Below are 15,111 nucleotides of genomic sequence, written 5' to 3' on the forward strand. Positions count from 1 at the left end.
AAAGTACTTGCTCAGTAAACCTGTGCCAAACTGGTTATAGCAAATGTTAATATGACAGTGCTCAAGGCTCACTTCTTGCTACACAACTAAACAAATTGAGAAGTTGTATAATTACAATTACTACCAAATGAAAAAGAAATTATAAATGAAGAAATTATATAATCATGACTAAATATAGGCAGTGACATTTCAATATTACAGAACACATTTCAAACTCACGGCCCTCCACATCATTTTATGTGGGCCGCGAGACAATGCTGAGAGGCACAAGAGAAAATTGAGCTTTTATCGTGTCATACAATGACTTGCTGTTTTAAGTTCGTACCCTGGAACTCACCAAAGCCAGGTGTTACTCACAAAACACCCACTTGTGCTAAAATAGCTTTGATCAACAAGAGAACATTGAGGAAACCTATCCCAGTGTTTTCCTCAAAATAATGTCATGGACAAGCTTTTTGAGCAATAGAAAATAAATCCAAAATAAAAAAAACGCACCTTGGTCCATTTGCAGAAGTTTAAAGAAGTTTTAGCTCCTTTTTGTAATAGATATAAAATCTAACAGTGAAGTTCCCATATTCAGGTAAACATTTTCAATAAAAAGCATAAAGACTTTTATGTCAATCATTTAACTTAGTATTTGTATGCTGTTTTTGTCACTATCCAGTCTGCATTGGTTTCCCCAAGTTAAATAAACAGACGAGGAAATGAATTCAATTGTTGATTTGCGTTTTTTAATGCACAGTTGATAAACACAAGATATTATATATATTATATTATATATATATTATATATATATTACATCAATAATCGTTTTATAATCAAATCTTACACTCCTGAATCTTAATCTAATTGTGAGCCTCTGAAAAGAACCCCAGCCGTCCAGCCAAAGCATACTTTTTATGCCATTAATTTACTCGTCTGGCCCCATGACAATGTTATCTCTACCATGGGGCCCCGAATTAAAATACATGTACTTTGACACCCCTGACCAAAAGCGTTAGGTACCCTCACGATTTCTTTAATTAATTCACAGTACAGGTACAAATAATAATACTCTTGTTGTCACAGTTTTCCTTAAAAATTGGATGTCATTTTACCCCCCAAAAAATCCTTGTCTTTGGGGACTCTAAAGGCTATGATGTCACTTCCGGTTTTGAGGAACTCTCGTCCCTTGGATATGAGTTGACATGATGGAGCTTTGTAACTTTCATCTGCTTATACAGAAGTTTCATACGTATTAAATTTAAAATATATTTCCTGCACACACATAATTTGGTCCACATCAAGACAGCGACAAATGGGGGAGTTTGAGGCTCGAGCCACATCCATTTTGGAGGAAATGGCGAACAAGGCTGTGACCGAGATGTGCAAAGTTGCATTTTCCTCCTTCACGACCCAAGAACTCTTTTGGAACGAAAACGACAATGTTCTGGTGTCAAGTCAAGATATGGTTTGTTTCATAGTTTCATTTCATTTTGCACTTCCTCTCCTGCCCCCCGAAATTTTGAAGTATAATAGTTAGCGTGCTAGCAACTGTAACAGTTCAGTTAGCTAATAAAGGCAAGCTTTAGAAAGTATTATGTGAAACTAAATTGTTTGTATGGTACTGAAAGAGCCAACCTTGCTTCATTTTGACAAGGGAAGAACAACGTAGTGCTTAAGTCTTCGTCTTTGTGTTGACTCAAAATAATGTATTTTAAGCGCAACAAGCGGAATCGTTTTTAAGCTCCAGGTTGTAATATTTGACCACTAGATAGCACTATGTTATCTGTTGTGCCCGAGGGCCAGTTTCACAGAGCACAGCTTGATGCCGGACAAACATGGCGGCAACCTAAGTGTGGATTCCACTGTGTAAATTAAATACAAATTTCTCGACCTATGATTATTTTAGATCAAAATTAACATTGGAATGAAAGTTCATGTATTTTTGCCTAGTATTCAAATCAATGTTTCTTTTTACTGAGTGAAAGTTTTTGTACTCCTGGGAGGCACTAAAGATTACACACTGTCCCTTCAAAATAAGTTCCATTTGAATGCCCCTTTTGGTTAAAGATCGAAGCTGCCTCGGTCACTAACTTCTCTCTGCCAGCCATGCTGTTTTCCAAAGTGGAAAAACCTGTCTCCACTAAATGCTTGAATTTTTTCTAAGACACTCCATCAGAATCCTGAACCAGGTTAGAGATGTTCTGGAATTACCGGTGACCTCTCTTAGGACACCAATCTGCTTCAATCACACGTTCTTACTCTCACAATCAGATAAAGTTTTTCATACCTGGAAAGAGACAAATTTATCTTACTTTGAAAATGTGTACATATATATATATATTGACGGGCAGTTTGCATAGTTCATATTCATACAGTTGCGGGATAAACTAAACTTGCCTCAGTTGCGCAAGCTTCAGAGAATGTTGGGGTCTGAACAAGGATTGTATGTGTTAATGGGAATGATGCAGGAAAATTCAGAAATTAGAAGTTTGAGTTTTCTTCATTTTCCACATGTTGACGTTTTTGAGTTTTCCCTTTCCCTCATGTAGGTTTTAGATCAGGGGATGGTGTAATAATAGTCTGCAGTTTGCAATAATCTGTGGTCTGTGCAACCCTTTGAGACTGTTTGTGATTAAGGGCTATAAAAATACATAAATAAACATTTATCAATACTGTATTGTAATGAATATTTATGCACAATTACTTACAATTGTAAACTGACAATATCATAATGAATGTTCAGTGTGGAACCAGATGTAGCAAAAACTGCTTAACTAGTAAATAAGCGGTGGAAAAAATAACATCGGTAATAAAATAAAAAACAATGTCCTCTTTTGAATGTGTTTTGCGGTCTACGTTTTAATGGAATGTTATGACCCAATCAGGTGATCCAGCTTGCCAACACCTTCATGACTTTGTTGGCCCAAGAGGCAGTTAACAAGATATGCCAACTTTTCAACGAATGTTCGGATGTGCTGCGTTTGCAGGTATGTCACTTTAACATTGCAATGTCACTATGTATTTACAGGAATATAAAAGCAGTAGTGTACATCAGGTCAATTGGCAAATAGCTATATAAATGCAGTAGCCTATTTCACAAATGAGGTTCAACAAGCGCTGAATCTAACCCTGGGTTGCACCACACTAGAGGTAAGATCTTGGGCCCGAACACGGCCCGAAATGTATATAATGTCAATCATTAAGTCAGGCCTGGCTTCTCTCTCGCGTTTATTAATTTATTTCCGTGGAGGATCGGCACAGCATGCAATTACTTTTACTCAAGTAATTATTTGGATGATTACGTTTACTTCTACTTGGGTGATATTATTCTTAAGTAATGGTACTTTTTCTTAAGTTTTACTTTTTCTTAAGTTTTACACTTCGGCACACGTACTTTGGTCCCGAAGTGTGCACTTCACTGCACTTCGTGGTTGTGCATATTTTGGCGCCAAAGTGCACACTTGATTTCAGGGATCAAGCCCGAGGTAAACCCAAAGCGGCACCTCAGCCAAGAACTCACTTCTGTGCCAAAGTACGCACGGGGCCAAAATACAGCTTCGGGTTTACTCCGGGCCTGGTCCCTTAAATCAAGTTTATCAGTTGGGTTGGTTCTTTTTCCCCTGCGGGCTGGTTTGGGTCGGACTGAATTTTTTCAGGCCTGGTTGTAACTTTACACCCCTCAAATATGAGTGCAGATTTTAGCAAGTTACTGTATTTTCACAACCATAGGGTGCACCGTGTTAAAATCCGCAGTCTCTATTGCCGGTTCTATTTCTGTATTTAACTCATACACAGGCCGCACCGCACAATAGGACACAGGTGCACCCTGTTTCAGCGGCCTTACTACAACACAGACAAGCGTACAAGTGTGTGATTTTTAAAATAAAGCGGTAACAAAACTGAGTTTGGTTGTGTTTTTTTAAGTATTGCTTACAAGGTAAAACACAAATAAATACCTGTCTGAGTTCTTCCTCTGTTTGTGAACCATCGATTCATTAATCTTCGATTCTCTAGCGCAAAGGTCAGGGACCCTTTTGACCCAAAGAGCCATAAAAGCAAAACATGTTTTAAAAAGAGATTGAGAGATCCACATCATATATTTTCAGACAAAATTGAAAAAACTGCCAAACACACTCTCTAGACAAAAGCTAATTCTTCAGCACATTTTATTTTACTGTGTGGCATTTGATGATTTAAGCAAATGTATGAAATGATAATAATCCCAAATCCTGTGTCCCAAATCAATGTAAATATGCCATTTACAATTTGTCATCCAGCTTCAATTAAGAGTGTTGAGGCATTTTTTTTCCATGAAATTTGTCCTTAATAACGGTTTCAAAACAATGTGGCTGCAAAGTTCTTTTGTAAAAATGTCACAAATTACTGCAAATAATAAGCATAATGTCATTTTCACTTTCAGTGTGGACTGCACTGAACGAGAGAGAGAGAGAGAGAGAGAGAGAGAGAAGGAAGTGCCTTGCGCTGTGTGCAGGGATACTCTTTGTGATTAAGGGCTATACAAATAAAAAAAAATGACTGTACTGCTCACCCAATCAAAGTCGTTTGCCAGCGTTTTTATTTATCAGTTTAAATGGTTTCTTATCAAACTTCTGCATTAAGTTGCTTCGGCTTTATATGGACCAAAATCGAGATGAAATCACTTTACTTTAGAATGCCACAGAGAGATGTGCAATAGTTACATTTTATTTGGGACCCTTATGCACTCATGAAATGAGCCTTATATGGCTCCCGAGCGATAGGTTCCCTACCCCTGCTCTAGCGGCTGCTCTGTTTTCATGTTCTTCCGTGTAGCGCAGAAATCAACACACCAGGGCGAACAAACACAGGGAAAGTATTCAATGGAGGGAAAGTGACTTTTAGATTTAATTTATAAAGAGGGGATAACTCTGTTTAGACCGGAGGACAATAACTTTTAAATTGCTAGATACGCTACGGCGTTTGCAACCATAATAATGGACGCATGTGATGCCATGTGTCCTCTTCTGTGCAAGCAGGACAATGGTGACCTACACACAGGAGATGCTTAGAAGTCGTATTTAGTTGGAAATGTGAACAATCTCACAAAAACATCGTATTTCACCCAAAAATCGTAATTGAGCATTAAGCTCTGCAGTGTAAACTGCAGCCTCATAGTGTCCTCAGCCACGTCCACCGCTTTAGATCGCACACTGGGATCACCCTACGACAGGTTGCGCTGCACAATTTAAAGAAAATCTGTGACTTTTATGTGGGCTTTTTAGTCCTGAAAATGTGGTTAATAAAATCTGTATTGTATTGCCCTGATTCTCGCCCCTCCAAAAGAGTAACCATGGAAACGACTTAGAAATGATAACACGATTAACAAGTGTTTTAAAGTCTATTTGTCAACATCTTCTCCCATCCTTCTCATCTTCACATTCCTTCCCAGAAGCCATTTTGCAAGTGATTTATCTTGAATATGTGTGTGCAGGTGACGCAGGCAGAGGCACAGCTGGAGGACTTGAAGATGAAGCTGGACGGGGCGGAGACTTCCCTGGCTATGATGTTGCAAAATGCGTTCACCATGGCAGTGGAAGAGCAGGAGAATGAGCAGGTAGTGGTCGGATTAGTGAACACGTCGGGGGAAGAGGCAAATACCTCAGGTATCCAGCAATTTGTTATTAACGTCACTTTTCTGTATAATATTGTGAACACTGAAGCGTTGCTATATTTATTATATGTTATGCCTGTAATTTTGGATGACAAACTTCGACTCATTTTTTTAATCTTAAATTGGTGTGGACATTTTTCCCTACGATAAACAAGGGCTCACTGTACATAATATTAAGTGTAAATGTGCTGTACAAAATGTTGTGAGGAGCACAAACTAGCTTGCTGCTAACAATTTGACATGATTTGCGTTAACAGCTGTGTCCTGCGTGGCTGAAAACTCATCCATCTTTCTACAACCTTCAGAGGTACTCCAGACCACCTGTCACATCAGAAATGTTTTCAGCGGAAAATGCATATTCAAATCAAATTAAAAATGTCCTCATCTCAAGGAATAAGTATTCAAAACTATGTGAGAGGTCCAAATTATTCACACAGTTAAGTTGTACAACAAACACAAAAGTACACTATTTACAGTACTTGTTAATTATTCTCAGTAATTTTGACCCCATTAGTTGGGTCGAAATGGAGACTTCTTGTTTAAATTCAAGTAAATCATTTCCATTTAACATCACTGTAAAGGTCTTACACACAAATTTTTCACTGTTTTCTAATCAAGATGTGGTAAAACAATCTTTTTTTTTTTTGCAGTTACTATATGATTTTATTATGCTTATATTGAAGTAATAGCTTAGTACAGTTTTTAAAAAAGTATGTTCACACTGGTAAATCGTATCAAACCGTAGCATTTAAGACCTCCATTTTTAAGTCAAAAGGTGTTCAAAGACAATATCATCCCTTAAAAGAAACCTGTTAATTCAAGTGCCCATAAAATGGCACTAATGAACCCTAATATTTCATTCTGAATTAAGTGTTCATTTGAAAATGCATTTGTTTGAAATTAATATTAATGTAGGTACATTTAGATTGAACCTTTTTACTCCAATTTGTGAAGGTTGTATGAAGTTTTTTTTTTTTCACTATTTATTGTGATTTGTCGTCATTCAAATCTATGGAAAAGGATCCATGAACACTGATCTATATTTGTTTGTCAGGCTGCACAGACACAGGAAACCGTTGTTGACCAGACAGTATGTTATATCGCCCTGGAAAATAATGGGGTTCTGGAAGACCACTGTGATCTAAGCTATCAGGTAGGCAATCATATCAGATCTATCGTTCAATTCATTCTATTCTTTATCCATTTACTTCTGTTAAGAAATAATGCATTACAATAAAAGACTGTCACATTTTTGCAAACTTTCTGTGGGCTGAAGCCAGTTGTAGATGCTGACGACATCAGCCACAAGGACCAAGCCCCACATGTAACTCCTGCTCCAAAACAGCGCAAACCTCGTTCCAAGGTCAAGACTTTTATGTGCTCACTGTGCGGGAGCACTTTCCCCCTCAAACGAAGCCTCAATGTGCACATGCGGAAGCACACAAGTCAGCAGAGGAGTCAGTATTGTATTTGTGCTTTTCCTACATGTAAAATGGGGATGGGTAGGAAAAAAAACTTATTTTGGGGGTATTGACCAGGGGCGATACAAGGTTCTGAGCTTTGAGGGTGCTGAGCACCTGGATCAGGGGTTGGCAAACTACAGCGTGCGGGCCACATGCGGCCCGTCAGGGTTGTTCGTCTGACCGGCCCAAAAGAAATTTGTCAATATAGAATGAAGATATATATATATATATATATATTATATATATATATAATATTATATACAATGGCAAATATAATACTAGTAAAAAAAGCTTTTTTGTTTTTTATTTGGGTGCCAGCTTTGTCCCCATTGTTCTTTTGTGTGTCGGCAACAAAAATACTACAAAAGTAAATATTAAATTTAGTTCTTAAAAACTGGAACCTGACATATTATTTTGTCTTAATTATGATAAACATAAAAAATACTATTGAAATACTACTGCAGTAATACAACGACACAAGGTTACTATTACAGAGATATTACAACAGACATACTACAAAAATACAACTACAGTGATATTAAAAAAATACTACTCAAGCCTCATGCGCTCTGTAGCCTGAACACTGATTATGGTAAAAAGTAAGATAAAAGAATATAAAAATATAGAAAGGCTCTTTGAACTCAGTTGGGCATTGTCAACGCATACATAGTAGAGAAACAATTTCATTTAAACACCTTAAATTAGGCACCCAACCTTTAAAGTCAAAGAGTATATACGTTGTTTGGGACACCCTATATTTATTGCCGCAGCAAAAGAAAAGAAGTTAAAATTAGCACTTACCCGTCACGACTGGTATTAATTCAGATGTACTAAGAATTGGAACAGTCATGGTTCAAATGTGAATGGCACCCATCCCTAATTCAAAACATTGTATGTTTGAAAAGTTTTAAACTTTGTCAATGAAAAGAAAAAACTAAGTTAATAAAACTTCCTGTTTTCTGCAGGCAAGCACGCTCACACGTGCGACGTGTGCGGCAAAGGGTTTACACTGAAGCAAATCCTACTGAGCCACCAACGAAATCACAATGAGGAGCGTCCCTTTAAGTGCACGCTGTGCACCAAGAGCTTTTACAGAGCCAACGGCCTGAAAATGCACATGCGCTTACACACGTCCCACCGCTCAGACAAAAGTGAGCACCGTTGCCATTACTGCAACAGAACCTTCAATCACCGATGTAATCTGCAGCGACACGTGCGAATCCACACGGGCGAAAAGCCTTTCAGCTGCAAAACATGCGGTAAGCGCTTCACCCAGTCTGTGACCCTCAAAAGCCATGAGAAAACTCACACTGGGGAGCGGCTTTTCAATTGTGAGAGCTGTGGTAAGACTTTCAACAGGAAGGGGGTGCTGAAGGCGCACACTGAAAACGCCTCCACGCCATGTGTGGCCTGTGGTGTGGTGGTGGCCTGCACTGATGGAATGAGGGAGCATCTAGAAACGCACGTTGAGGCCGTACCCTGCATTTGTGTCTTGTGCGGCCACATGTTAGACACGGCGGCAGAGTTACGTTCACACCAGCAGAAGCACCTCGTGGCCAACCGGGCGCATGGTTGCAGCTACTGCGGCAAGAGGTTCAGGTCAGCTGCTTACCTGAAGATCCACATCAAGTGGCACAGTGGAATCAAACCTTTTGCCTGCGACATCTGCAACCGCCGCTTCTTCCTGAAAAGCAGGCTCAAGCAGCACATGGTACACTTATTGTTTTGTTGTCACTAAACAGTGTTTCTTATTGACTTTGGTGAAAGCTTGGTGGTAGGACAGTCTAGGAGTGTCTCGCGGCATGCTCAACGTGAAGAAAATTGTGCACATTTTTAATTCAAACGCATCAATTTTGTGCATTTTTTTAGCAAAATCAAAAACCTTGATTTATGATGAATGTGTGCCCTTGTAAACTATTGAATCATAAATACACTAGTTATGAAAGGCAATGGCCAAAGCAAACAAGTAGCACCCGCACCGCAAAGCATCGTAGATGAAACGGGAATCGAACGCAAAAAAAATCTGCTTGTCATCTAATTAGACTCAAATTAACGAGTGTTGTTCCGATGCCGTACTATTTTATGGTCTCATATGGGCATGTAAACAGAACAAATTACCATTACGTAATTAAATGTAATACTCATCAGTGATTTGGTAAATTACATTATCAAATATTTAAACTGCTGCTTTTGTGATTGCTGCTATGCCAGGATGCCTGTTCTTTAATGGCTTACAGGAATTGTTTGTAATGTCCAAGCAAATTTTTCTAATTGCGGCGCCGCATTTTTACACTGTTGAAAACGCCGGAAGTGCGTAAAGCCCTGGCCAGGTTTTCTGCGCGAAATGCTCGGCGTTTAACTGTTTTTTTTCTGGCCGCCAAGTTGAATAACGTTTATCTTTGTCAATACGTGAAGCTCTTCAATGTTAGATTTTAACCAGCCATCTAATCACAGTGCAGGCAGGATGGAACAAACACCATAAACAACTGAATGTAATCTTTGTATTTTTTGAAAAAGATACATAGCACAAATACACACCATGGCCTGTGTTTACTTTTATAATGAGAAATTTAAATGTGATTTTTATTAACTTTGAATTCGCAAAAATTTGAAAATATATTTTTAATAATACAAGGAAATGAGACTCTAGTGGGACCAATCAAACCCTGGACTCATGCCGGAATCTTCCTACATGCGACCCTGTCCTCCTTCAAATCCGCACTCAAAACTCACCTCTTCAGACTTGCCTTTTCTTGACCATCTGCCTCACAAAATGCCCGTTTTTACTATAATGTGTTTCATTTGGTATTTGCTTGTTTAACTCTTGCTTTACTCTCGCTTTATTGTTGTGTCCTACTTTATGTACATGGGTATCCTGAAAGGCACTTTGAAATACAATGTATTATTATTCCATAATAATGTGTACTTATTGCCACCTTGGGGGTCCTTGTTTAGGATGTAACACATTTCTTTTTTTACAGGAAGTGCACAATTTTGAGCAATCATTCTGTGACATCTGTGGCAAGTTTTTCAAAAACTTGCACGTGTTGAAACTCCACCAGCGCTCCCACCAAAAGGTAACTTTTTGAAAGATTACTGCAAAGGTTATTTTAACTATATCCTAATGCAGTGTTTTTTCAACCAGTGTGCCCGGGCACATTAGTGCACCGTGAGACTTTGTCTTTTGTGGGTTTTTTCCTTTTGTATAGTAATTATTTGCTCAAAAGATTGTTCAAGGAAATATATTTAACAACATTGTATTTAGAAAGCTGTTTAAAATTTAAAATTGCTCGGTGAAAATAATAAAGTAAAAATCTGTGTCAAACATTTGCTAATTTACATTTTCATTTTCTTACTTTACTAATGAAAAACAACAGAAAAGAAAGAACATAGTAAAAAAAACATTGTTCCACTGGGAGATACTTAAAATCAGCAAAAAAAATAATTTGTCATTCTGCAAAAACAAGATCATATATAGTAACACTATTTGTTTTTTAAGGCATGGTATGCTCCATTGTTTGATCATGAGACAATACACAAAGTATGAATATGTGTACGTTCTATTGGCAAACTTTTTTAAGCAAGTGTTTATTGCAGCCATTGTAAGCTACCTCTTCCTCTAGATTTAAAAAAAAACCATAATCGATGGTATATATTGTGCTGCTCTCAATATCTGCCTCATTTAAGGAATTACAATGGATGTAAGTAGAAGAATGCCTGCACAATTTGCTAAATATATTTGCTGGAGATGCTCAATTGTGCACCGGTAGGTAATTGCTGTACTGTATGATTGGGAAACCGCCTCAACTACTGTTCATTAAGTGGACAACAATACTGTATATTGTGTGTATAACGTTAAACAGGTTAAAATTGTAGTGATATGCAAAATTTCTGCAAACTGTTACCAAAATGAAAAACCTTTTTTACTTCCTGAGCCACAGTGACCACAGATAATGAGAAAAAACCCAAACTCTTGTCAGGAATTAATGTCAAAAAATTTTGACGGACTGTGTATCCCGACATTTAAAAAAAAAAAGTGTGCCTTGCCTCAAAAAAGGTTGAGAAACGCTGTCCTTATGTGATAAATACCACAATATCCTGTCACAATATCATTGCCACCATATTTCTCACAAATTTATATAAATAGGGATTTTGTCGAAATGAATAGGGGGAAAAATGATATTGGGTTTGATGTGACAATTGACTGGGTCACGTTACATATTATTTTCTTGTGCCCCTTTTTAATTGGAGGCACCTAGTTATTAATGGTTATATCAGTGGTGGGCAAACTACATCGTGCTGTTAACATGCTGCATGTCATTCTAAATTGGGCCTGCAAAATGTTAAAAATGTAATAAGAAAATGGTTTAAAAAGTACTTCTAATATGTAAATGTTTTATTGGGTGCTACTCTTTTCTACAGTGGCCCCAGCATTCAAATAGCTGGTTACAATTTTCTTTACTTGCTGTCAAGATATTTACTAAATTGAAATAAAACTTCTGATTTAGCCTTGTTGCAATTGGAGTTTTTAGTTGCATATTGTCAAATGATATGCTTTATTACTTTGAATGTTTTTAATATTTATAGATTAAAAAATAGATATACATCTTTTAACTGTATTTAACTCCCACATGTGCTTCATGAGGTCATACACCACAACACTGTCGCTGGTTTATACCAGCTGCCTCGTCTCAATTTTTGTCACTCATAATGCTTAATTTGAGCTGAGGAAAAAAAGAAAAAAAAACTGTTATACCAGTTTTTAATCCAAATTAGTGTTGAGCATTGTACACAAATAATAATAATAATAATAATTTCCTTGTATTGTCATTCTGTGTAACAATGTACACAGAACGAAATGTCGATACTGTTACTCCAACTGCTCACATTCCCCATCCACAAGCAGTCGTCAACTCCAACCCTCCAACTCCCCGCCCCTTAATGAGTCAAATATTGGTGAACTATGTAAACTTTTTGATTTCCTTTTCAGGTAACACACACCTGCGAAGTTTGCGGCAAAAACTTTAGACACGCTCCGAACCTGATCCGTCACCGTCGCATCCACACGGGCGAAAAGCAATATGTCTGCGACGTGTGCGGCTACTGCTTCAATCAAAGCAACAGTCTCAAAGCACACCAGCGTATCCACACCGGCAACAAGAAGTACGTGTGCGACCAGTGCGGAAAAGGCTCAAACGACAAAAGGTCCTTCAACAATCACAAATGCTTCTAAGTGGCTGCCTCCAATGGTTTTGGTGGAATTTACTGATTTAAATGGAAACTCTTAACTAAAGGGAAGTATCCCTTGTTTAGTTCATGAATCTAATAGCTTTGTATTGCTTCTTGACATTCCTGGGGAAGTCCACAAAGTTAATCATATTTGTAATGCGTTACTGTATCATTATGGAAATAAACTGTTTGTGCGCCTTTAAAAGGCAGGGTCTGCTCCATAGTTTGATCATGAGACAATATACAAAAAAAGAATATGTGTATGTACTACTGGCAATGTTTTTAAGCCATTATTGTGTACATTGCAGCCATTTGAAGCTACCGCTTACTCTACATTTTTTTTAAAAAACATAATTGACAGCGCCACATTTAAGGAATTACAATGGATGTAGGTAGAGGAATACCGGTACAATTTGCTAAAAATATCTGCTGGAGATGCTTCATTGTGTACGTAATGGCTGTACTGTATGATTGGCAAACCGTCTCACCTACTGTTAAGTGGACCACAAAACTATATTGAAGTTAAAGATGACTACTGCATACTGTACTTGTCAACTTCAGACAAATACTTCCCTTATTAATGATTGCAATTTCCCATATTAAGCGATTATAAACTTTACAAACACAATGCGGCACCTATTTACTCACAGCAAGACAGACTATGTAGAACAAAAACAAAAAAAGCTTGTCCAAACAAGTTAATTTTATCTTTAACAAATAAACAAAACATTTCCTTCAAGATCTTTGTTAGTTACAGTGGGACCTCGGTTATCGCGGTTAATGGGGACCAAAACAACCCGCGATAAGTGAAAATCCTCGAAGTTGCGGCGCACCTAAAAAAATTATTCATATAAATATATATATATATATTTTTTTTTTAATTATTATTTTTTTATTATTATTTTTTAGACCCGGTTAATGGGGACCAAAACCACCCGCGAAAAGTGAAAATCTGTGAAGTAGCGACGCCCCTTTAAAAATGCAATTAATTTAATTTAATTTTTTAATTATTTTATTCTATTATTATTTTTAGACCTGCGAAGCGCTGAACCCGCAAACGTGGAACCACGAAGTAGTGACGCCCCTTAAAAAATGCTTTTTTTTTTTTCTTTTTTTCTTTTTTATTCTATTATCATTATTATTTAGACCTCCGAACGTGGAACCACAAAGGAGCGACGCCCCTTCAAAAATGCTTAAAAAAATTATATATATATATATATATATATATATATTTTTTTTTTTTTTTTTTAATTATTATTATTATTTTTTAGACCTGCGAAGCTCTGAATCCACGAACATGGAACCACAAAGTAGCGACGCCCCTTCAAAAATGCTTTAAAAAAATGATTTTTTTTTTTCCTTTTTTTAATTATTATTATTTTTTAGGCCCGCAAAGCTCTGAACCCGCGAACGTCGAAGCGCGAAGTAGCGAGGTCCCACTTTATTTGCCCACTTCCAGTAAATTTAGTGTAGCTTATATATGTAGAGATTAGAGCGGAAATAGGCATGACTAGATCGGTCTTGACAACAAAACAGATCCCTACAAAGATTGTTATACGGTGTACACAATTTGCAATGCTCATAAAACATCAAATGAGAGGAAAACATATAAGTCTACTTGTATAATACGTTCGAAACTGGGCCTGATCAGTTAAATAAATATGTTCTCTTGAATGCCCATCTGTGAACGTTTTTTTTTATCTTCAATTTAAAGACTCAATAAACAAAAGCATGCAATACTTTTTTTATTACAGCATTGTTTTGTAAAAAGAAATCACATTAAGTTTTTGTGAAAACTTTGTTTAATTACCCTAAATGTAAACAATTTTTCCAAATAGCTTCGGGTGCTGTCGGGAATTTGAAAATGTTCTACTTGTTGGCACTATCTTTTGACTTAAGTCATCATTGCAACCTCTGTCAAGCTGCTTTTGTAGCGCGTGCAAGAACGTGCATTTCTTAGACACACTCAAATAAACTTCTTTTTTCATCCTTTTTGGGGTTTGGGTTGGCATTTGGACTGTACTTGAAACGTCCCTTTTACCATTTTCATGCTTTACTCACAGAAAACTTTGAGCACAAGCATAAATCCCTCTCCACCCTTCTCCCCCTTTTCTGTTCCTAATGTGTTGCAAGCTCCAAACAGTTCTGATTAAAGCAGATGAGCGCAATAGGAAAAAATATGAAGGCTCTTTGACTTGACTAGTTGGGCATTGTTAACACGTGCTCAAGAGAATATTCTAATTTCAACTTTTTAAGGCCACCTCAAACGATGCACCCCACCTTAAAAGGTAATAAATGATCCCAACAAGAGTAACAAATCAGGGCTGCATGGCAGTTAGCGCGTGTGCGGCACAGTTCTGAGGTCATGAGACCGACCCTCCTGTGTGGAGTTTGCATTTTCTCCCCGTACTTGGGTGGGTTTCCTCCGGGCACTCTGGTTTCCTCCCACAATCCTAAAACATGCATGTGAGGTTAATTGGCCGGTCCAATAGGTGTGAATACTACACGTAGCCAAAATACAATACAACATTATTTATATCTGTACATTCAAGGAAACTGTGGGGGTCAGATGCATCGACATTTCGTTCTGTATACACGTGTACTAGAATGACAATAAAGTAGATCTGAATCTGAATCTGAATCTGAATGAGCGAGCGAATTGTCTGTCCCTGTGTCACCTGTGACTGGCTGGCAACCATAGCCCAAAGACAGCTGGGATGGGCTCCAGCACCCCCGCGACCCTACTGAGAATAAGCAGTGCAGATAATGGATGGATGGAGTGAC

General features: G+C 37.7%; 1 protein-coding gene across 2 annotated transcripts; it reads left to right on the forward strand.

Moving 5' to 3' along the window:
* The first annotated feature begins 1,146 nt into the window (after positions 1-1,146).
* LOC148357735 (uncharacterized) lies at positions 1,147-14,319 on the forward strand. 2 transcript variants are annotated; one of them, XM_088345108.1, is made up of 9 exons: positions 1,147-1,450; positions 2,871-2,972; positions 5,456-5,627; positions 5,893-5,942; positions 6,690-6,788; positions 6,912-7,092; positions 8,064-8,809; positions 10,080-10,175; positions 12,089-14,319. In XM_088345108.1, exons 1-9 carry the CDS (start codon positions 1,298-1,300, stop codon positions 12,329-12,331), a joined length of 1,842 nt encoding a protein of 613 aa, XP_088201234.1. In that variant the 5' UTR covers positions 1,147-1,297; the 3' UTR covers positions 12,332-14,319. The 2 variants fall into 2 exon arrangements, with proteins under 2 accessions (XP_088201234.1, XP_088201235.1); XM_088345109.1 differs by having other exon boundaries at positions 6,699-6,788.
* The last annotated feature ends 792 nt before the right edge of the window (positions 14,320-15,111 follow it).

The sequence above is a fragment of the Urocampus carinirostris genome, chromosome 10 (genome assembly GCF_059441175.1).
Source record: "Urocampus carinirostris isolate Australia breed hairy pipefish chromosome 10, RoL_Ucar_1.0, whole genome shotgun sequence".
NCBI lineage: Eukaryota > Metazoa > Chordata > Actinopteri > Syngnathiformes > Syngnathidae > Urocampus > Urocampus carinirostris.